This window comes from Thalassophryne amazonica, chromosome 17 (assembly GCF_902500255.1).
Source record: "Thalassophryne amazonica chromosome 17, fThaAma1.1, whole genome shotgun sequence".
Taxonomy (NCBI): domain Eukaryota; kingdom Metazoa; phylum Chordata; class Actinopteri; order Batrachoidiformes; family Batrachoididae; genus Thalassophryne; species Thalassophryne amazonica.
Window position 1 is genome coordinate 20,724,252 of NC_047119.1, and position 23,414 is coordinate 20,747,665.

At 39.8% G+C, this 23,414-nt stretch overlaps 1 protein-coding gene across 1 annotated transcript in view; it reads right to left on the reverse strand.

Annotated features, from left to right (window-relative positions):
* LOC117530159 (probable E3 ubiquitin-protein ligase HERC1) overlaps window positions 1-23,414 on the reverse strand; it is a 147,652-nt gene that overhangs the window by 84,019 nt on the left and 40,219 nt on the right. Inside the window, 29 exon segments of the mRNA XM_034193117.1 lie at window positions 7,692-7,908; window positions 8,601-8,684; window positions 8,817-9,034; window positions 9,037-9,055; window positions 9,195-9,281; window positions 9,283-9,363; window positions 11,359-11,454; window positions 11,729-11,826; window positions 11,970-12,122; window positions 12,319-12,485; window positions 12,613-12,629; window positions 12,631-12,834; window positions 12,836-12,855; window positions 12,944-13,022; window positions 13,024-13,065; window positions 13,187-13,285; window positions 13,287-13,385; window positions 14,486-14,524; window positions 14,527-14,741; window positions 15,197-15,215; window positions 15,218-15,244; window positions 15,315-15,363; window positions 15,447-15,484; window positions 15,486-15,742; window positions 15,824-16,016; window positions 17,071-17,114; window positions 17,117-17,187; window positions 21,045-21,162; window positions 21,476-21,649. Of these exon segments, the coding sequence (XP_034049008.1) occupies window positions 7,692-7,908; window positions 8,601-8,684; window positions 8,817-9,034; window positions 9,037-9,055; window positions 9,195-9,281; window positions 9,283-9,363; window positions 11,359-11,454; window positions 11,729-11,826; window positions 11,970-12,122; window positions 12,319-12,485; window positions 12,613-12,629; window positions 12,631-12,834; window positions 12,836-12,855; window positions 12,944-13,022; window positions 13,024-13,065; window positions 13,187-13,285; window positions 13,287-13,385; window positions 14,486-14,524; window positions 14,527-14,741; window positions 15,197-15,215; window positions 15,218-15,244; window positions 15,315-15,363; window positions 15,447-15,484; window positions 15,486-15,742; window positions 15,824-16,016; window positions 17,071-17,114; window positions 17,117-17,187; window positions 21,045-21,162; window positions 21,476-21,649 (3,024 nt within the window).

Genomic DNA, 23,414 nt, shown 5'->3' on the forward strand with positions numbered 1-23,414 from the left:
TGACGGGACGTAGGACGAAACAGTCGCGACCCACGCCGGTCCTCTGGTTGACAGCTGCAACACAATAGCTCTTGGAATCAATTAATACAGGCAGAGAAGTTACCTCCATAGAAGTACGATATCTCGGCAACGAGGTGGAGATGACGTCTGGTCTTTATGGAGTGAGATGATGTAGAGTAGATGGGTGACAGCTGTCAAGAGATAATGAGTGACAGCTGTCAGCCTCGGCTGTATCCGTGGCGGCAGCGCCCTCTCGTGCCTGAAGCCCACACTTCAGGCAGGACGCCCTCTGGTGGTGGGCCAGCAGTACCTCCTCTTCTGGCGGCCCACACAACAATATGTGGGACATTTCATCAAGATTTTTGAAGATTTCAGCCAAACAATTGCCAAGAAGAGGGCCAGTTTCAACAAAGTGAAGAGCCAGCTCTATAAGGATGGAATACGCTTCGGTGTTATTTATCCAGCCCGCCTGAAGATCACCATAAACAGACAGACGCGCATATTTGACTGGCCGAAGAGGCAGAGCGATTCTATTTGGGGCAACAGAAGTAAGCGAATAATGTGGACGTTTAAAGTTCTAGGAATAACTGAATGGACAGAATTTACAGTTCTGGTGTCTCTGAGGAGGCCTTATTGGTACAAAGAGCGTGGTTGGCTCTATTTATAAATGTGTTACATTGTTTAGAAATTAAGGGAAGCAAATTACGTGAGTAATCGGAGTTCTGTAACTTTTTTCCTGCTTACTCATCTTTTTCTCCTTTCCTTTTTTTGGTTTGAGTTTTAGGTGAGTTTAGGACAAGTTTAAAATAAGTATAAGCCGTTTTTCTTTTATGCCAATTCGGGCATCAATTGTAGTTCATATACGAGGGGGGTTTCTGTTTTTACTGTTTTTTCTGTTGTCTTTTTATTGTCTTTTTTTGGTGTTTTTACATCTGATATACTCTGTTGCAATGTCCATGCGGTTACATCGCTGCTTTATATAGTAAGTCTTTTTGATGAGTATTTATTCTATACTGTCAAAGTTATACCATCCAAATAACAGTTTCTAATGTAATGGATGGGCTTGGTTCCATTAGGTTTACAAGCTGGAACATGAAAGGACTTGGTGGACCTATAAAAAGAGAAGCGTTTTCTCACACCTTAAACAGCTGAAATCAGAAATAATTTTTCTCCAGGAAACCCACATGCGCGTGTGATCATACCAGACTACGAAAGCCTTGGATTGGACAAGTGTTTCATTCAAGTTTCAATAGCCGCTCAAGAGGCACAGCAATATTAATACACAAAAGATTGCAGTTCTCACCCGAACAAATTTTACCTGACCCAAATGGGCGTTATATCATTGCTGTTGGCAAGTTACTCCAAACCCCAGTCATTTTGACCTGTGTTTATGCCCCGAATTGGGACTGTCCTAGTTTTATTACAACTTTATTCTCACTAATTCCTTGTCTGAACACACATTACTTAATTTTCAGGGGAGATCTCAATTTAGTAATTGACCCTGCCCTTGATAAATCTAATCCGAAAAATATGACTCCCTTGAAGATGGCAAAAACTCTGACTACACTTATGAACCAAATTGGTTGTGTGGATGTGTGGCGTCATAATCACCCAACAATAAAAGAAGTTTTCATTTTATTCGCATGTACATCAGACTCACTCTCGGATGACTATTATTTTTTAGATAAAAGCTACTATCTACTGTGAAATCATGTGACTATTCTACAATAATCATTTCAGATCACGCCCTCTTTTGTTAATATGCAGCTCATTCCCAAAAGTGAGAATCGTCCAACGTGGTGTCTCAATACAGGGTTATTATCCTCTGATACATTTTGCAACTTTGTATCTGAAGATTTCCCTATTTATTCAAACGAATAGATCTGATTCTACCTCTCCTTCCCTTTTGTGGGAAACCCTCAAAGCAGTCATACGGTGAGATTACTCCTATTGTGCTAGATTAAACAAGCAGGGAAAACAAAGACAACAAGAACTACTGGAAGCAATCAGGCTAATTGATAACCAGCATTCTCCTAATTCTTGCATCAAACAGAGAGATTAAAGCTCCAAACTGAATTTGACATCATCACCACAAATAAAGCAGAGTCACTTTTAAGGCGCAAAATACACATATTATAACACGGTGACAGGGCCAGTCGGCTGTTGGCACTGACACTGAAACGACAAGATTCATCTCGTTTTATTACACAAATTCATAAAGACCCAAGTACTATAACCAAAGATCCATTAGAGATAAATAAGGCTTTCAGCCAATAACACTAATCTTTACAAGTCTGAGGCCCCATCTGATAAAACTCAAATGAATACTTTTTTGGATAACCTAAATTTCCCAAAGATTAAAAATATAACTAAGGAAAACCTTGATTCTCCTCTTTGTAATGGTTAGTCTTAAACTAATGCAAAGTGGCAAAGCACCGGGCCCAGACGGTTTTCCAGCTGATTTTTAAAAAATTCTCTGACCAACTTCCCCCTTGATGTTGGACATGTTTAATGACTCACTGGAATGTGGAATACTACCTTAACTTTAACCCAAGCCTCAATTTCACTTATTCCAAAACCTAACAAAAATCTGGAAGAATGCAGTAATTGGAGACCCATCAGTCTTCTTAACGCCGATGTTAAATTATTAGCTAAGGTTTTAGCTAACCGTCTTGACCCCTGCCTACCAAGCATAATCTCCAGTGATCAAACTGGCTTCATTGGGGACGACATTTATTTTCAAATATTCGTCGGTTACTCAACATTATCCTTTCAAAATCTCATCTACAGGAGCTGAAATGGTGGTATCAATGGATGCAGAAAAGGCTTTTGACAGGGTGGAGTGGGGATATTTATTCACAGTTCTCAACAGATTTGGTTTTGGTCCGAATACATTTCAGTTCTCAACAGATTTGGTTTTGGTCCGAATACATTTCATGGATACAACTTTTATACAATGCTCCTACTGCGAGTGTGACTACAAACTCCATCCGGTCTGAATATTTCCCTTTGCAACGCGGCTGCCGACAGGGCTGCCCACTGTCACCGCTATTATTTGCCATTGCTATTGAACCCCTGTCCATTGCCATCAAAAGCTCTTCATTAATCACTGGCATTTATCGAAACATTGAGCACAGGGTCTCACTCTATGCTGATGACCTTCTGCTCTACATTTCAAACCCTACTGTTAGTATTGATCATATCCTTAGAATTCTGCGAACATTTGGTTCATTTTCGGGATATAAGTTGAACTTCATAAAGAGTGAATGTTTTCCTGTAAATGTTGCAGCAAAACAGATCCCAAGCCAAACACTGCTCTTTCGATTAGCCCCTTTTAGTTTCCGCTATTTAGGCATTAATATTTCACATGATCTCACCTCACTTAAAAAAAAAACATTACAAGCATGGTCAAAGAAGTGAAAACAGATCTCCAACATTGGAATGCTCTTCCCTTATCCCTACTAGGCAGAATCAACACAATAAAAATGAATGTGGTTCCAAGAATATTATTCCTTTTTCAGTGCTTGCCAATATTCCTCCCTAAATCATTTTTTAAAAAACTAGATAAGATCTTCTCTACTTTTATTTGGGCGGGTAAACACCAAGGGCAAAATTTTCAATTCTACAAAGAGCTAAATGTGATGGAGGCCTCACACTACCAAATTTCATGACGTACTATTGGGCAGCCAATATTCAAAAATTAGCATGTGGTACAGCTCCCCTAAAACAGACTGGTACCAAATGGAGGTGCATTCATGCAGCTCTGTCTCTTTAACACTTTGGTCTGTGCCCCTCTAAACTCATATCCTAATAATTATACCTCAAACACAGTAGTTTTATCTACAATAAAGATTTGGAGACAGTTTCGACACCAATTTAAAATTACTTCTGCTTCCACACTAATGCCCATCTGTGATAACCCTTTATTTACGCCTTCAACTCTTGACCCAGTTTTTTCTTTATGGAAGGATAAGGGCTTAGTTTTCTTTAAACAACTCTTTGAGGATAAAGTCTTTATGTCCTTTGATACGCTTTAAAACTAAATTCAATCTTCCACAGTCTCATTTATTTAGATATTTCCAGGTCCGCAATTTCGCTCAACATAATTTTCCCCATTTTCCCCATGAACCGCCAGACTCCCTTATAGATTCGATTCTATCTCATCGTGCAGCCCGTAGAATCATCTCAACGGTGGTCAAGATGATTGCCTCCATCTCTTTTAACAGATATGCTTGGGAATCAGAACTCACGTCACTTTCTCAGATGACTGGTGGCAGATGGCCTTGGAAAGAGTCAACACAACCTCTCCTTGTGCTAGCCTGACATTGATACAATTTAAAATTTTGCACAGAACGCATTTATCAAAAGTTAGACTGAACAAACTATTTAACACCGGTGACGTATGTGACAGATGCTCCCTCTCACCTGCTAATCACGCGCACATGTTTTTCTCCTGTATAAAACTGGGACAATTCTGGACCTTTTTTATGATACGTTGTCTAGAGCTCTTAATAGGCCCCTGGTTCCCAGCCCCTTAATTTCTATTTTTGGTGTGCCTGATAACTTTGCCTGTTTCTCTACCAGGGAGAAGAATGTTATTGCTTTTTCTTCTCTTGTTGCTCGCAGACGAATCCTTCTCCACTGGAAGGATATGGGGCTGCATGTCAGGTAAAGGCACTGGGGAGATGGCTGTCATTATATCATCAATAAATGCACAAGTTTATGTTGATATTTTGGACAATTGAAAGGATGTTTGGGGATGATGAAATCATTTTTCAAGATGAATGCATCTTGCCATAGAGCAAAAACTGCAAAAACATTCCTTGCAAAAGACACATAGGGTCAATGTCATGGCATAGGGTCAATGTCAATGAGCAGATCTGATTTGATGCAGGTGTTAATTTGGGGGATGAAAATTTACAGGGTGATTCCATAATTTTTTCCTCAGAACTGAGTGATTCCATATTTTTTTCCTCTGCTTGGTCTAAAAAAGTAACCGTTACTGACTGCCACAATCTTTTTTTCTTGATTTCTTATAGTGTTTCATAAAGCCAGAAAGTTGCCATTTGAAATGACTTTAGTTTTGTGTCATGTCTGTGATCTGTTTTTTCTACAAAATTAAACAACTGAATGAACATCCTCTGAGGCCGGTGATTCCATAATTTTTGCCAGGGGTTGTATATATATATATATATATATATATATATATATGTATATTTATTATTATTAGCCTTTTTTTTTTCTTTTTTATTAGTTTTTTTTCTTTTTGTCTAATGTTCTGTTTTCATGGTATATCATTTATAACTGTCTGATATATGCCATATATAGTGGGGGTTCAACGTTCGTGATGTTCTGTTCTAAAAAAAAAAATAATAATAACTTTGAATTGTACCTGAAGAATGTATAAATTGTTGAAATTTCAATAAAAAAAAAAAATAAAAAAAACTCTACCATGCAAAGTGAAAGCCACACATCAACAACATCCAGAAACGCCGCCACCTTCTCTGGGCCCGAGCTCATGTAAGCAGCAAGGCCGAAACCAACACTGAATGTCTGTGACCTTCGATCCCTCAGGCGGCACTGTATTAAAAACCGACGTCATAGTGTAAAGGATCTTACCGCGTGGGCTCAGGAACACTTCAGAAAACCATTGTCAGTGAACACAGTTCATCGCTACATCTACAGGTGCAAGTTAAAACTCTACCATGCAAAGCAAAAGCCATAGATCAACGGCATCCAGAAATGCCACCGCTTTTTCTGGGCCTGAGCTCATTTGAAATGGACAGAAGCAAAGTGGAAAAGTGTGCTGTGGTCTGATGAGTCCACATTTCAAATTGTTTTTGGAAATCATGGACGTCGTGTCCTCCAGACACAAGAGGAAAAAGATCATCCAGATTGTTACCAGCGCAAAGTTCAAAAGCCAGCATCTGTGGTGGTATGGGGATGTGTTAGTGCCCATGGCCACGGCCATTCATGCTTTCATCAGCTCCAGACTTGATTATTGTAATGCACTTTATGCGGGCATTAATCAGTCGTCTCTTGTGCATCTCCAGTTGGTGCAGAATGCTGCTGCTCGTCTTTTGACAAACACTTCTAGACGTGAGCATATTGCGCCCATCCTATACTCACTCCACTGGCTTCCAGTTCATTTTAGAATTGATTTGTTTGTTTTTAAAGCTATTTATGGCCTTGCACCTCCCTACTTGTCTGAAATTTTAACTTTGCGCACCTACAGTAGGACGTTAAGGGCGTCTGGCCAGCTTTACTTAGATGTTCCAAGGTCAAGATATAAACGCTGGGGTGATCATGCTTTCGCGGTAGCTGGCCCCAGACTGTGGAATGAGCTACCTCTTGAGTTACGTACTATTCCTGACCTAGCACTTTTTAAATCTAAGTTAAGGACTATTTATTTAAACTGGCTTTTAACACTTAGGGGGAGGTGACATGTTCTGTTATTTTTATGTTCTTTTTTTTTTTTATGTGTTTTAAAATTTTATTTTATATGTGTTTTATTTTGTAAATTTGTGTTTTTAATGTTAAGCACTTTGGACACCAGTCGGTGCTGTAAAGCGCTTTATAAATAAATGTTGATTGATTGACTGATGGCATGGGCACTAACACATCTGTGATGGCATCATCATGCTAAAAGGTACATCCAGGTTTTGGAGCAACACATGCTGCCATCCAAGCAACGTCTTTTTCAGGGACGTCCCTGCTTATTTCAGCAAGACAATGCCAAGCCACATTCTGCACGTGTTACAACAACGTGGCTTCGTAGTAAAAGAGTGCAGGTACTAGACTGGTCTGCCTGCAGTCCAGACCTGTCGCCCATTGAAAATGTGTGGCACATTATGAAGCACAAAATACGACAACGGAGATCCTGGACTGTTGAACAACTGAAGTCGTACATCAAGCAAGAATGGGAAAGAATTCAAAAAAGCTTCAGCAATTAGTGTCCTCAGTTCCCAAACACTTATTGAGTGTGTTAGAAGGAAAGGTGATGTAACACAGTGGTAAACATACCACTGTCCCAGCTTTTTTGAAACGTGTTGCAGCCATCCATTTCAAAATGAGGAAATTATTGCACAAAAACAATAAAGATTATCAGTTTGAACACTAAATATCTTGTCTTTGTGGTGTATTCAATTGAATATAGGTTGAAGAGGATTTGCAAATCATTGTATTCTGTTTTTATTTACATTTTACACAAAGTCTCAACTTCATTGGAATTGGGGTTGTAATTTAATAGTCACAGAAACATTATTAAAATGTGATTAAGTTGTGTGAACCAGCGGACCTTTGCACTGTAGGATGTTTAAACCTTCCCGATGGTTAACTAAAGATAGCCATGGATTTGTTAAAAGTAGAACTGTAAACATCTTTGATTCATGACAGGTTTTTTTAAAACCACATTTTAAATCTGAAGGACCACATTTTAAAATAATAACAGACCAGGTAAAACTCTTGCTTCAATCAAAATGGAGTGATTATGGAGTGTAATGGAGTAATTTAATATACAACCAGTAATACTTAACTCAGAATTAATCAGTATCTTAATCACTTTGTCCACTGTTTTTTTTTAATCTCACTTTAAAATAGGTGAAGACAATGAGTCAGTTTGAGTCAGTAACAAAAGAGGTACAGAGGTGAAACTTGTTCATAAGCTACCCATGTACAAGCATATGTCTGACCTGGATTGAAGTCACAGTCTTTCAACAGGGGGCCAATTAGCTCCAGCTGAGTATGAATGTGCTTGTTGATTTGAGATGACCAATGTTCATATGGATGGAGTCTACGGAGGAGCAGTACTGTAGACTCTAACAACACAGTGGCTCGTGGGCTGCAGAGAGGATCCCCAGGAAATAAGCGACTGGGCATGCCTCGCATCTGGAGGTCACGCAACGCCACCTGTGAGCAACAGACACCGAATTGAACATACACTTTACTGCTTTCAAATTACTAGCTTATTATTATAGTCAGGGCCATAAGCAATTTAACAGTGACAATTTTAGTACTCTTGCCCTTGTACACCACCACAATGGAGTTGAAATTAAACCATCATGATGTGCTTGTAAAGTACACCTATAGCTTCGATTCAAGGGGGTTAATGAAAATATTGAACTTTTAATACAAAGTGTTATTTTTGCAGCCAGTTTTCTGAAACAAGTCAGGGGATGGATACATGAACATTTCCATGTTAGTAAATATGTCTTGGAATTAATTTATGTCAATCATGAATTACTGCCACATTATGTTGCTGTATGGTAAATATGTTTGGAGAAGGCAATTCTCAAATACTGAGTGATTGGGCAAGCAGGAGCCAAGCGAGGGAAAACCATTAAGACAATCACGGCAACTCTGAGAAGTTATCGGCTTATGTGGCTGTGATTGGAGAAACTGCACAGTGTAATTTCTGTCTGTTCCATCACCAGTTATACAGATTCATGGTGGCGCGGGACAAAGAATAGGATATTCTTAAAACATAGATGTGAAATTTCAACTACATTATGCCAGAAGACTCAAGTCTAGAACTGATTTGTATTCTTTTAGGAAACTCCTTTTCTATTCCACTCCACTGTACCATTAGCACATGTCATTACCTTCTCCCCAGGATTACTGCTGTAGAACAAAACACAAGGGTAGAGTTCAGAGGCAGCCACACCTTCAAATGCCAACTTTGGTTCCTGGCAGAAAAATGCAATAAAACAAAGACTGAAGATTGCAACCATGATCTGAGGTTATTATTGTGGCACATATGAAATAGCATCGATCAGGAAAAGTTGGTTATACTCCAAATAATACACGCCCATGCTGACCTTTTCATTCTTAGCAAATAACACGGTGTGAGCTTCCATGTCCAGGATGCAGGTGATAGTATCACCCTGAGTGAAGGAGGGAAGAGTCCGGACCAATTCTCCTCCATGGTACAAGTTGCCACTGTAAGCACGATACAGCCACATATCAGTGGTGGTGTGGTGGTTATAATCTCGGACTGGCCAGCGGGACACGCCGATACATGTCCCCTCATTGCCTTGTTCTCTTTCACAATGTAGAACTGAGAAGAGAAGTTTATTAAACATTAGTTTAGTGGTAAATGTGCTCTCTGTACAATCCAGCAGTAAATATGCACAGTAATTAATACGTTGTAATTAACATGTTTTAAAGTTTACAAACAGTTTAGTATTTTTACTTACCTTCCCTATGAAACAACCAGATGTGATGGCAGTGGTTGCCAAGCAATATCCTTTTCCTCCTGTGCCGTGGGAAAGAATGTTCCCGCCTTTCCAGTGAACAGCAGATTAGTTTATGTGGATCAAAGGAAAAATCTCCAATAGGAATGCATTCATCACAGCTGCCAGGATTCTGGAAATGAACACCAAAGAACAACAGAATAAAAACAATCAACTAGCTATATTCATTAATACATTTTGCAATACACAGTAGCCATCGATAAATGTAGTAACACTTAAAAATCTAACTGAGTGAACCCTGTCTTACTGTGTGTGGCCCTTCTATAAAATATAGAGTAAAATTCTAAATATTCTTCAATATAAAAACACCAAGAAAATGAAAAGCTTATAGATGTTTAAAAAGGATGGACAGGACATACTACCGTGGATAAATTAGCAGCGATCAGAAATTTTACATTGACAATCATCTGCAAAATGTTTGTTTTTTTAGCCCTTCCCCACTGTAATGGAGAACAGGCCATCTGTGCTTCAAGAGGCCCTGCTGTTATCACTTTCTTTACTGCCAGCTCTCTCACACCTTTCTAACCACAGTGTTTTTCACGTTACAGTATTCAGTCTCTAATTTGTTTGAACTCAAAGCTCTTGCTTTTCTTCATTTTTACAATTTAAAAACAGCACAATAATAATTATATGTTGTACAAATACATGTTAAAATAAAAAAAATAAAAAACACAATGAGCACCCTGCATGGGAGAATCCTAACATCAGTGTGTGAATCTTTATTTGTGAATGACTGAAAGTGGTTAAACGACACTTGCCTGCAGTGAACACACACACAAAAAAAACAGTATGTATGATGTTTAGCAAACGTCTCACTGACATTAGAAGGTCCAATGTGTTTTTTTGACAGAGAAGAGTTGGAGCTGGTTATCTCAATTTAAATATCTTGGAATGATCTTGGACCTCAAACTTGTTCTTCAAAAAACATATTCAAAAAGTCAAAAACACAGTAAATTTTAATTACTAATTTTAAAACATATACATCCCTCTCTAACAATTAATGCAGCCAAACGTATCTCTTTTGCATGGTTTCTCCACACACTGACTACTGTTTCACTAACTGGGCATTTGCAGGCACCTCGGTATTTAAATCCATAGAGCAGCTGTATAATAGAGCAGTTAAGATATTGATAGACAATCTAACCTTATCATCACTGTAAGGTTCTGGAAAAGCATACGTTTCTTGACTTTGAAAATCTGAAGGTATTCAAATATGCCTGCTTCATATATAAATGTTTACATGGACCAGCACTAACTCCTATTAAAGAATTCATACGCATAAAAGATCAGAGGGTATATGGTACAAGATCTGACACAAGAGGTGACTGTGAGATTACTCACAGCAGGGCCACGTTTGGTCAGAACGTGTCCCAGTCACAATCATGGAGAGCACCACTTTCAGTACTTTCAAAGGACAACTGAAAATTGGTTACTGACAAATCAGACATGCAACCATCTGTAGCCTAAAAAAAACAATCCAACTGTGGTGGCAGCGTTCGAGTTTCTTTTTCAGTTTTATGTACACAGTGCCTTTGTGTACTTTATGTTATTAAACAGTTTAGTAGTCTTTACACAATACACGGGTGTATGACACCCTGTGCAATATTTACACTTGAGCATGTGCAAATCAGTGTATTGTACAATACAACAGAGTACTGTAGTGTGCAATTACAACCAGGCATGAAGCACTTTGCATGTAGCACTTATCACTTTAATACAGTACTTTTGCACCTCAACACCCATCATAAAACTCTTTTGGTTCATCCACCTGTCGGCTGCTTATTAACTATCAATATTGCTGCTTTGAACTGTAAATATTTGTATGTATATCCTGTTTTAATTGTTTTTCTGTCATGATTATTTTGGTATGTTGTGTGGTCTTAGTCTGTTCTATGTTACTGGGACTACAGATGGAAATTAGCATCCTGCTATAAGCCGGCATATTTACATGTAACAATGTTCATTAATATGCATTGTCCCATTTCAAATAAACATATATATAAAGTGAGGAATTATTGTAAAGTTTTTTTGAGTGACTGCATCAGATGGATAAGTGCCATCTGACTGCAGTCCATTCATGATATTGGTGATACAATTTCAGGATTACCCCCTTGTCTTTTTCCAGTATCACCTCGTGGTTCATCTCAGCCAGTGGCTCCTCCCACATATAAGCAGATAACAGTTGAAAAAGTTGTGTAACAATCTACAAGAAAGGAAATGGAAAGAAATTTTAATCGGCAATCCATCCATTATGAAGGTTAAATATGCATTCCTTTGGGGGAGCAGACAAGGGGCTGATGAACAGAACTTCTAAAAACGTGTTTAGCAATCTGTTGTTGATTGATTGTACTTTGCTGTTTTGTAACTCAACAGCTGTATGTCAAGCATGAGATATCTCTATTAGTGAAATGACAAATATCTTTAGCAAGTACCACTGCAGATCTGAGTCGAGTTTTACTTTTTGAGATCACTCTTACCTGTTGGATCTGAACTGCATCAGAACATACTGGCAGCAGTCTTTCTAAAACATGGAAGGCCAAAAGCTTGGTACGGAGATTCTGGAAGTATGGAGATCCTAAGAAAGTGATGGTGATGGTAAGTGTTGAATGTAAAATACCACAAAGTATGCAAACTGCAATGCACACTGAACAAAATATGATACTGTCTAAGCAAACGTTTGGGTTTCTGTAACTGGAATACTATTTTAAACTGTCTTACCTAAAGAGCACTTGTGGGAAATAATGGCCATGAGTGGTTCAATCCACTTAACAAAGTTAGACAGTCTTTTCATCACTCGTAATGACAGTACGCGCCTCAGAAATACCAAGAAGTCTGCAAGCTGAGATTCAACCACTTTACTGCTTTGCATTCCTGCAAGAATAAAAAGATGTCTGTACCCATAAAGTATAAATCAGAGGATAAGTTGTGTTTTTTAAATGGTTTGAGAGGTCCTGCAACTTATAGTCTGGTGTGACTTATACTCCAGAAAATACAGTAAATATCTTTGTGCTCTTTAATTGTATTAAATGCAGTAATGGAAACCTCAGTTGACTGAAGTTTGCCTCACCGAACAGATTCGAACTGTTGCTGCTGGATTCCACTTCTGTTCGTTCAGCTGTTCTTCTCTCTGTTGCCTGCTGTTGTTGGAAGGTGATGAGAATATTCTGGAGCTGCACACACATCACTTCCATTAGAGCATGGGACACATCCAGCGGCAGCATGTCCTCACAAGTGCTAAGACGACAGCACAAATTGGCATTCATTGGTAATCACTGAAATGTTTATTTCATTTGCATCAACTAAACATCTGAAGCAGTTATGCACATTTCTTCATAAGAGTTTACACTTTCTCCACTCTCACCTTGCAGCTACAGTCAGATATCTGAAGCAGGCGGTTGGAGGCGAGTCTGACAGCCCCACTTAGTAGCATAGATCCAGATGTGCAGGCTGCAAACCAACCCTGGCTCAGCAGTGCACCGGCATTATTGGTCAGCAGAGAAAGGATTTCCAAGATGCCGCACTTGACGACAAGCACCAGGTCCACTGGTTGGTAACAGTAATTCAGTGCAAACATTGTGGCTAGGGACAAGATGTTGGCAGGAACCTGGATGGAGATAATATGCCAAGAAGTTACAAATTCATGTAAAATACATAAAATGCAATAAAGCAAACAAACACCAAGATCAACAAACCTGGATGGTCTCTTTCCAAAAGGACCCGCTGTCTGAGACACACACAAACCTGCTGGTAGAAGTGATGGGCTGCAGACTGGTAGTTCTCTTTTGGTATCCATGGAAGCTGAATGTGTACCAGACTACATGGAGATAAGACCATATAATCCATATAACACCGTCATAAACAATAACTACATTAAATGAATCATATACTGCATTTCTCCTCTCAAACATAACAACAGCATATGTATTACACCACACCGTGTAATGCTGCATCTCGTAGTCGGCTCCAGATTGTGATCCGATAATTTGTGTTCCGAGACCAAAGCACCCAGAGAGGAACTGCAGCTGCACAGACTGCCAACAATGCAGGAGCCTGGGGGGGAAACTCTAAAACACTGCTTTTTTCTTCCATCTTGGACAGGAAGGATGACATCTGACACAAGGCTTCCAGACGCATCTGTCCATAAAGGAAAACATGAAGAAAATTAGAGCACTGCACTTGTAAAGTGCCAAACCTCCGCCAACACTAGTTTCCCAATTCCACAAATTTTACCTTGGAAAAAATTTTCAAGGTCAAAGTCTTGAAGTGGCTTTTCATAAGCTAAAATATAAAACAAAATATAGATCAAAAGGCTTTTCAATGTTAAAAAGAATTAAATATCCGCTAAATCAGCAATACGGATCAATGCACATCAAACTTAGTCTATTCATTGAGAGTGCCAGTTTGCACCTCACTGTCACAAATGAGAGTGATTGAGGCACTTTTGATTGAGATATAATGCAAAATGTACATCAAACGGGTTTTTCAATATTAAATTCATATTTCCACAAAATCCACAATCCAGATCAGATCTGGATCAAACTTTGTCAGGTGATAGGGAGTGCCAATCTGCACCTCACCTTTAAATATGAGAGTGATTGGGGCACATTTGATTAAGATATAATATTAAACTACATTAAATGGGGTTTTCAATGTTAAATTTAAATGGCCACAAAATCTGTAATCTGGATCAATCCAGATCAAACTTTGTCAGTTGATACACAATGCTCTCAAATATGAAAGAAATTTGATCTTTTTTGACAGAGTTATTAATGTTTTAACATTCATTCAATATTAAAGACAGGGATTTTTTTCCAATTTTCCAAGATTTTTCCTGACTTTGAACTTTGACCTATGCCCTTGAAAATTGAATCACTTCTTGCGATGAAAATATGAATCTTCAGTAAAAATTTGATTATGATATATGAAAAATCGTGGGCTCCAGGCTTCACAAACAGACAAATGGCGGTAAAACATAACCTCCCACCCAACTTCGTTGGCAGAGGCAATAATTCTGCAGTCCTGTCCTTGCTTCTGAAGGAGTTGTGCTAACTTCTCAAGGCCTATTTTGACCAGAACAGCATGTGTGGATCTGAACATATGTATTTTTAACTGTATGTATGTAGATTAAATAAAAGTATGTATGTTCACAAATATGTTTAGGTCTTTCTCAACTATCAACAGCAGTAATTAACATTTAACTTGTCGTGACGTTCCAGACAGGAAGATCGAATTACCTTAGCTCTCTGTTGCTGCTGCAGCACAGCACAAGAAAATAGCCCCTTGGATCTGACTGACTACACGTCTGTCCACCTGGCAGTGATGGGGAGGAAGCTGATAAATGCACCAGGTTTCCACAGACAAAGTAGAAGACCTGGTTCTGAATAGGCAATACATAGCTGCCACTGTGGGCCACAGTGACAGTTGGGATGATACACTGTCGCAGGCGCTGCCAAGCATCTTTCATGACTTCCAGAGAACAAAGAGGCAAACCTAGAACAAAGCAGAGAGGAATCCAGCTGTCTAAAAGAACTGAGAGAACATGCTCACAATGCTGTCAAGAATAGGCATCAAACACTAGATTTGTGATATTTCTGACTGTTATTAAAATGTTAATCTGTCATTGGTAATTATTTGAGTATGCTTAAGGGCAATACTGAATGTTGCAAACAATCGTGCAGTTTTTTTGCTGCACAACTTATAAGATACACAGAATATAATACATTCATTCAATTTCTGTACCTGGTTACTCCAATCAAGGGTCACAGGGGGTTGGAGCCTATCCCAGAATACAGTTTAATTCACTTTATTTACATAACGGCAAAATCACAACAAAAGTCACGCCAAGGCCTTCTCCAAGACTAAGGTCTCACCTTTAAATAAAAAAAGGGTAAGGCATATCAAATATAACATTAATTGCCAAAAACAAAACAAAAAATTCCACTTACCCATTTTATTCCTGAAAGTATTCCCAATATATTTTTGGATTGGTCAGCCTGAAACAAACATAGCCTGTTAGCATTTCTGATAAAATATAGGATGACAATTGAGTAAAGTAAAACTGACCTGTTTATGAGTATCATAGGCCAGTATGAAGGACTCTGCAGATGGTTCCCTGAAAGACAATGATGCAGACATTTGTTGCAGAAACACAGCAGCAATTAACTTTACTCAACAAATGCCTGACCCAAAGTTCACCTTGCTCCCAGGTTCACTGTGTTCTCCTTTTTTGTTGGATTCTATACAGGCAGGCCTTACCCCCAGCAGGAGAAAGAGACAACGGGACACTACCAGATGGCAGGCAGCTGGGAACGGCAAGTTTTCCTCTGACTCTTTCTGTTTCTCCCACTGCTGTGTGACATCTGGCTGTTTCTCAGGGCAGACGGGGCTCTCCATGCTGCTAGGTAGGGTGGACGTGCCAAAGGACTCGTACACTGTCACATTCTGCTGTACTTGCATGGCTTCCCTCGTGGCCATGAATGATTCAAGCACTTCTGCAGAGACATGAAGCACCTTTGACCGCTGTGATGATGAAGTGTTTGTAATTTGCACTTCTGGGTCTGCATTCATCTAACCTGACAGGTACATACGGCTGTTGCCAAAAGTATCCTCCTCCACCACCTCCTCCTGGTTGTGGTTTGCTACCGCAGTGGGGGAAACCTGCACTCATGGCTACTGTGACTCTGCTCGGGTTCCTTTTCTGCCTGATCCACTGTGGAGTTTGTCCTGTTGTCTGTCTCCATCAGTACTCTGGGTGGCATGAGAAGTCTGCAGTTCATACAAACAAAGATGAGGGTTATGATACTACCCATACTCCTGTTTTTTTTTTTTTTTACCCGAGGTCATCAAATATGGCCATCAGGTATTGCAAAGGCTTTGCGTCTGTCTGTCCGTCTGTGCTCAGCATAAGTCCAGTCCTATTACTACCAGGGTCTTCAAATTCACAGGGAACATTCTTGGGACACAGACCTTGGACAAGTTGAAAGATGGCTACCTTGACCTATTTTAAGAGGTTAAAAAGTCACATTTTGTTTCAATCTGTTCAGTTTTGTTTTTGAGTGGTGGAGGTGACAGCCAATCAGGGTAGAGCTGCACCGTGATGTCACAGACTAGTAGCTAGCTGCAAACTCTGTTTCGTTTGTGTGCAAATATAACCTCTTTGTCATATATTATGTAAAAGCTTGTGAGAAATAAGCACTTCTAAAACTGAAAACGCTCTTTTTAGAACCTAGTAACACCTCTGACGTTATTTAAAAGACACTTGGCGGACGTTAGCGTGCATGTTAACTTCCACTAACTCAAAACTAACTTCCGCTCTTCTCAAGAGCTTATGTTATGTGTATGTAAAAGCTAGCAACAAATAAACACTTCTAAAACTGAAACGCTATTTTTGTAACATGACAACACACCTACTTTAGCCTCTATATATATATATATATATATATATATATATATATATATATATATATATATATATATATATATATATATATATACACACACACACACATATACAGAGAGAGAGAGAGAGGTTTCTGCATCGTTACTGAACATGTACAAATTGTATGTAAGTCAATAGGATCTTAATTAATTGAACTGCAAATGATAAAGAACATAATGCTCATACAGCTGAGGGTATTTTAGCATTGTGTTATTTTTATATTATGCATAATTATTATCTGTACAAGTGCATTTAACCAATAACGGTTTTCAACATTTACTGTAACATTGACAGAACTGTGCGTTATATATCCCCTGAGAGTCGCAATTTCAATTTTCAAGAATATAATATAATAAATAAAGTATTTTGTGTTAATAGTACCTGTCTGGCAGCAGCCTGCACCTGTGAAGTCCTTGGAGAGTTTTATGAGCCAACAGAGTGCTTCTGATTTTATAGACCGTTTCATAGATGTGTAACAGCATCTCACAGGGTGCATATCTGTACCAAGGTAGAGTGATAAATAACATTTATAAGCTACAGTTACTGCATTGCAGTACATGCAATACAATCCCCAGCAAAAGTTACAGAATCACCATACATAGAGGATGTTCACCAAAATTTCTTACATAATAGCAATTAAACAAATTACAAATACGGCAAAAAACTATTTTTATTCACTACATTAACATTGTGTCTTTCTGATATATACTTCAAATAAATTAAATATCATAATTTGAAGTAATGGTATATTGCTTTTCAGATCAAGTACAGGGAAAAAAAACTTGCTGAGGGGGAAAAATTCTGGATTTACTGTGAATTTTACATTTCTAAAATAAGTAACATTGCAAGACTTGAAAAATATTGCATTAAACATTTCGGAATTAAGGCCATTAGTAGACACATTCCCTTCACTTTTCATAGCCCAAATTAGAATATAATGGCCCAGTCACATGGCACTTAACGAAGGGTGACGAAGCCCTGAAGAAACAAGAAATCTGGACTTTCGTTGACTGTCGTGACATCGTTTAACCTTCGTGCAGCCTCGTTTCTGCAGCTGGCGCTACGTCAGGATTTTTAAAACTGTTGAAAAATTTGAACGAAGGGCAATGAAACCTCAATTCGTCTGTGTCTCATTTTGCTGTCATTCTTGATGTTTTTTAATCGTTTGTTTAGTTTTTCTCACGTTATGTTTAATTTGACTTCGTTGGAGCAGCTGAACGTTTTCACACAGTGCAGAAGCCGGTTTGTGAGCACGGAAACTGCTGCTGCTTCATGTACTGTCGGAAATTAGGGCAAACTCAGCTTGCTTGCTTGGATTTTTTTTTTATCTGTGTGAGGGAGCAGCTTCAATGGGCTCAGGCACCTTACATAGGCCAGAATTAATCTTTTGTGTGGATATAATTAATTATTTTGCCACAAGCAACTGTTGAATTCGAAACAACAAAAAATTTGTGTAGTTTCCGACGGTACTTTGAATGCAGCATCAGCGGCAGCTGGAGCTCCTGCATGCGCTTATTATTTTGTATTAAATATAACAATATGAGTGTAGGAATGACAATCCAGTCCTTCTGTACATGTGGCAACGGGTAGATTAATCAAAATGATTATATAAAGAGCTGTTCTGGAAGGAAGAATTCACGTTGTGGATCAGTGATCAGCTGGTGGAATAACCGCACATGTGAGTCAATGCGCGCGTTCACACTCACTGATTAATTACTGCTCTGATATATTCAATCATCTTTACACTTATATTTATATTTATTCTCCCTTTTGACAGTTTTCTGTTATAAATAAATATATATGGCTTAGAACATAATACTGTGATACAGCAGTAACCACAGCAAAGTTGTTTTTTTTTTAATTGGAGCAAGATGGAGCATGCAGTGTGTCGACGGTGTGGATTCTGATAATGATGGAGATGATCCCTCTTTTGTTCTGGACGAGGAACCAGAGCAGGTGGTCCACCGACGTGCACACAGATCTCCACAGATTCTGTTTGCAGTTTCTCCAGGACTCAGGCGCTATGAGCTCCGTCCCAGCGCCGAGTCCTGGAACTCAGAGATGCAGACACACACTGCTCCAAGCTGTGGTTTCCAGGCACGTTTCGTCAAGATTGTGAGCTTCGGTTTTGTTAATTTCCTCTTTCATCCTTTTGCGCTCTTGCTTCGCAGACTGTTCGGTGAAAAAAGCTCTTTCGTCTACCTTTTCTCAACAAATTGTGACTTTTTTTACTTTTTCCCTTGTTCAGGAATCATCGTGTGCCGTGTGACTGCGCCATAAGGTTTAATGTTAATACAAACCATCATTTTTGGAGTGGCAGAGAGGATTTTCTTAAAACTATGTTGTTTGCCATTTGTTTTATTTACTCCAAAGTATAATATCTGGTTGAACATCCTCTATATGTTACAATTCCATCATTTTTGTCAGAGGTTGTAGTGCGTCAATCACAGTCTTCTTTTCTTGCACAAGGAAAACGTATAAACATATTAAACTTTCACACAGGATGGACTATGACCTTGTTATTCAGCAGCCGTTTCAGTTTTGAGGAGGCTTCTGTGAAGGCTCTCCGTTGTGGTTTCCATAGTAGAGAAGCTTGAATCTTTTGACTGGACTGGGTTGCTTGACGTGAGGACGTTTCGCTTATAATCGCAGAAGCTTCCTCAGCTAAAATTCTTGCTCTGGTAGTCTGACTTCTGTCTTGACTCTTGTAGAGAATAAACAGAAGCCCACAAAAGCTGGAGTTTAAACCTAACCAGACCCCTCCTACCGAGTGGCAGACTGCTATTGGCTAGTGACTAACAATTGCTCTAATTAGCACCTATTGTGCTCTAGTTATTACCCTCCTAATGACAGGGCAGCTGTCCCTCCTAATGATGGGACTGACGCCTCTCCTGATGACGTGAATGACTCATTACCATGAACAAAAGACTGAAACTGCTTTGACCTGAGTACCCCATTGTAAACAGGGGACAAAGCGTGTCTCAGACCCCCTCCCCGGTTAAGGCTGGGTTTCAAATGTTTCACATACAATGCTTCCTTCACTCCCCTCTCAAACCATTTCTTTTCTCTGGCTAAGATTTTAACTTCCTTGTCCTCAAACGTGCGGTTAGTGTCTTTAAGGTGGAGATGAACTGCAGACTGAGGTCCACCAGTGCCCTCTCTGTGGTGCTGGTTTTCCTGACACCTGATAGAATACACTACATTGCTCTGTTTGTAACTAGGGATCCTGTCCTTAGGGTGAACTAATTTCTGTCTCAAGGTGTTAACAGGTCGAAAGTAAACTGGGATTTTGTGCTTTCTGAAGATCCTCTGTAGTTTTTGCCCTACTCCTGCTAAATAAGGGAGAGACACTCTTCTTCTTGGCTCTGTCTCCTGTCTGTCTGGTCTGTTTGTTCTTTGGGATTTCTGCACTTTATCCAGGGACCATCATGGGTACCCACATACTGTGAGGGCTTTCCAGACATGCTGTTATTTAGCCCTTCCCTCTGTAGTTGTGGGGACCCGTAGGGCTCTGTGTTGAAGAGTCCTGATCACCCAAGCTTGTGTTCAAGGGGGTGGTTTGAGCCAAAGAGCAGATATTGGTCAGTGTGAGTGGGTTTTCTGTAAACCCCTGTCTGGAGATGCCTGTTCTCTCCAATCGTAACATCACAGTCCAAGAAGGCTAAACGGTTGTTTCTGGCATCCTCACGTGTGAACTTTATATTGGAGTCCACCAAGTTGATGTGCTCTGTAAAGGCCTCCACTTCCTGTTGCTTGATTTTAACCCATGTGTCATCGACATATTTGAACCAGTGACTGGGAGAGATGCCCATGAACGATGCCAAGGCTCTCTTCTCCACTAGCTCCATGTACAGATTGGCCACAATGGGGATACCGGAGACCCCATCGCACAAGGGAGATCCATGGTTGTGCAATGGAGTCTCCGGTTTACAATGGGGTACTCAGGTCAAAGCAGTTTCAGTCGTTTGTTCATGGTAATGAGTCATTCACATCGTCAGGAGAGGCGTCAGTCCCATCGTTAGGAGGCACAGCCGCCCTGTCATTAGAGGGTGCTAACTAGAGCACAATAGGTGCTAATTAGAGCAATTGTTAATCACTAGCCAATAGCAGTCTGCCACTCGGTAGGAGGGGTCTGGTTAGGTTTTAAAACTCCAGCTTTTGTGGGCTTCGGTTATTCTTCTCTACAAGAGTTAAGACGGAAGTCAGACTACGAGAGCACTAATTTTAGCTGAGGAAGCTTCTGCGATTAGAAGCGAAACGTCCTCGCGTCAAGCAACCCAGTCCAGTCAAAGATTCAAGCTTCTCTACTATTTTTGAGGAGGTATTTCAATATATATCACATTTATGCAACCCACCTGTCCAGACACCAAGCCTCATCTTGCAGCCCAGTGTGTTTCAGAAGGACAGCTAGACTGCAGCGACACACAGCCTGCAGCAGCAGACCTTCACCTGAAGAACTGTTTATCTCCCACTCTGCTATCAAAAACAAACAAAAAATAAATAAAAACCGGGTCATATAAAAAAGGGTCATTTCCTGAAGGACATTCACTTATCTACCAATGCTCAAAACGTATCATCATGCCATTAAAAATGATGAACTCCAGTCCAAGTTACACAACTAGTTGTGCTACCAATAGAACAGATGAGATGAAATAAATTTCTGTTGCAGAAGAGGCATAAAAGGCCACCAAAAAAAAACAGTAAATACAAGGTGAAGATGAAACTAAAGTGTAAATCACTGACGTATAGAGAACAATGATCAAATGTACATAATGCCAGCTGGTACCTCTGCTCTGAGCATACTCCTTCATCTTTCGCCACAGACCATTTGCAGGTTCTCTGGAAGATCCCAGTGCCCAGTTCCAGTAAAGTACTGGTTTCTCATTCAGACTCAGCTCTGCCAGTCTGGCATCAGTACTGCCCAGCAGCACCATCTCAGTCAGCCAAGCCATGCTCGAGTCTGCAGGCACACAGGTTACAGCAATGCAAATCTCTGAATAATATATGAACAACTGCAGGGTGCTAATTAGATTCAGAAAAATATTACTTTCTATAAATTGAAAAGTGATACTCTTTCAAATAATCAATTACGGAGTTCACTAACTATCAAGTCTTCAGTTATTCATAATGTTTATAGTTAACACAAGCAACATTTTGTTTTGGTACAAAACCACAGCTGTGCTTTTACTCTATCCTATCCTTTACAGAAACCTGGCGTGTTGTTAAAACATATCTAAAGACAGAAATTAGCAACATCCATCTGCCCTTATGCAGATGGATGTTGCATATGTTGCATAATACATGCATCTATTGACGGTGACGGTGGCGCATGCTCGTTGTGGCGACACGGTCGGGTGCACGTCTTGTTTGTAGTTATGTGTGTTCGTTTTGTTTGATTAAGTTTGTGTTTTTAAATATCGCGAATTAAGTGTAGATATTCGCAGTAACGCAAGATGGGACGAAACATCGCAGTGTTTCTTCTTGTAGTTTTAATTTTTTTGCTTCTTGGACGACACGGTGCTAGTGACAGGGCTTTCCGAGGGTCTTCAATTTAAAATCACCTACAGCCGAGAGGCTCTGCTGAACATCAGGGAAGTGGTTCCCTCTCTCCCCGAGATGAATTTATTGGATTACCTACACCACCTTTCCCAGGTGATAAACCAAAGCGAAGGCGTGGAAGGAAAGGGGGAGTGCGAGCTCGATTGAAAAGGAGGCCATTTAGGCCACCTCTACCAACCATTATGTTTGGGAACGTACAAAGCATTCGGAATAAAACTGATGAACTCCGTGCCTGTGCGCAGCATATGGCTGACTATCAGCAATCTTGCCTGATTTGTCTATCGGAAACCTGGCTGACGGAGTTTGATTCAGATTCATCGGTTGAATTGGAAGGCTTCACACTGGTAAGGGCAGACCGTAATTCTAACTCTGGGAAGAGAAAAGGTGGAGGAGTGTGCATGTTTATAAACAATAGGTACTGCAACCCAGCACACATCACCGTGAAACATAAACTTTGCACGAAAGATATTGAACTGTTATCAGTCAATTAAGACCTTATTATATGCCCCGTGAAATACATCAGATTTGCCTTTTTATTGTATATATTGCACCTTCGGCGGGACGTTACGGAAGCTGCTAACACTATACATGCACTTGTGACAATGACTGAAGCAACAGCGCCCGATGCGGCAAAACTGATACTTGGGGATTTTAATCTGTGTTCTTTGGCAGAGACTCTACCTGCGTATCATCAATATGTATCATGTTCCACGCGGGAGGGGGCGTGCTAGACCTGTGTACGGCAACTTGGAGAAAGCTTACTACGCGACGGCCCTGCCAGGGCTCGGAAAGTCGGATCATAACATGATCCGCTTAACACCAACGTACCAACCTCTGCTGCGCCGAGAGAAAGTAAAGAACAAAGAGGTGGAATGTTGGACCACTGATGCATCTAATACTTTAAGAGACTGCCTAGACTGCACTGATTGGGAACTTCTGATCAACTCGTCGTCAAACATCAATGACGCTGCACTTGCAGTTTCAGGATACATTCATTTTTGCAAGGACATTATCGTTCCAAAAAAGATTGTGAAACTCTATCCAAATAATAAACCATGGATCACTCCTGAACTTAAAGAACTACTAAACTGTAAAAATAGGCTGTTTAAATCTGGAGGCTCAAAGGAGGACATTAGATCTGTACAGAAAAAATATTAAAAGAAAAT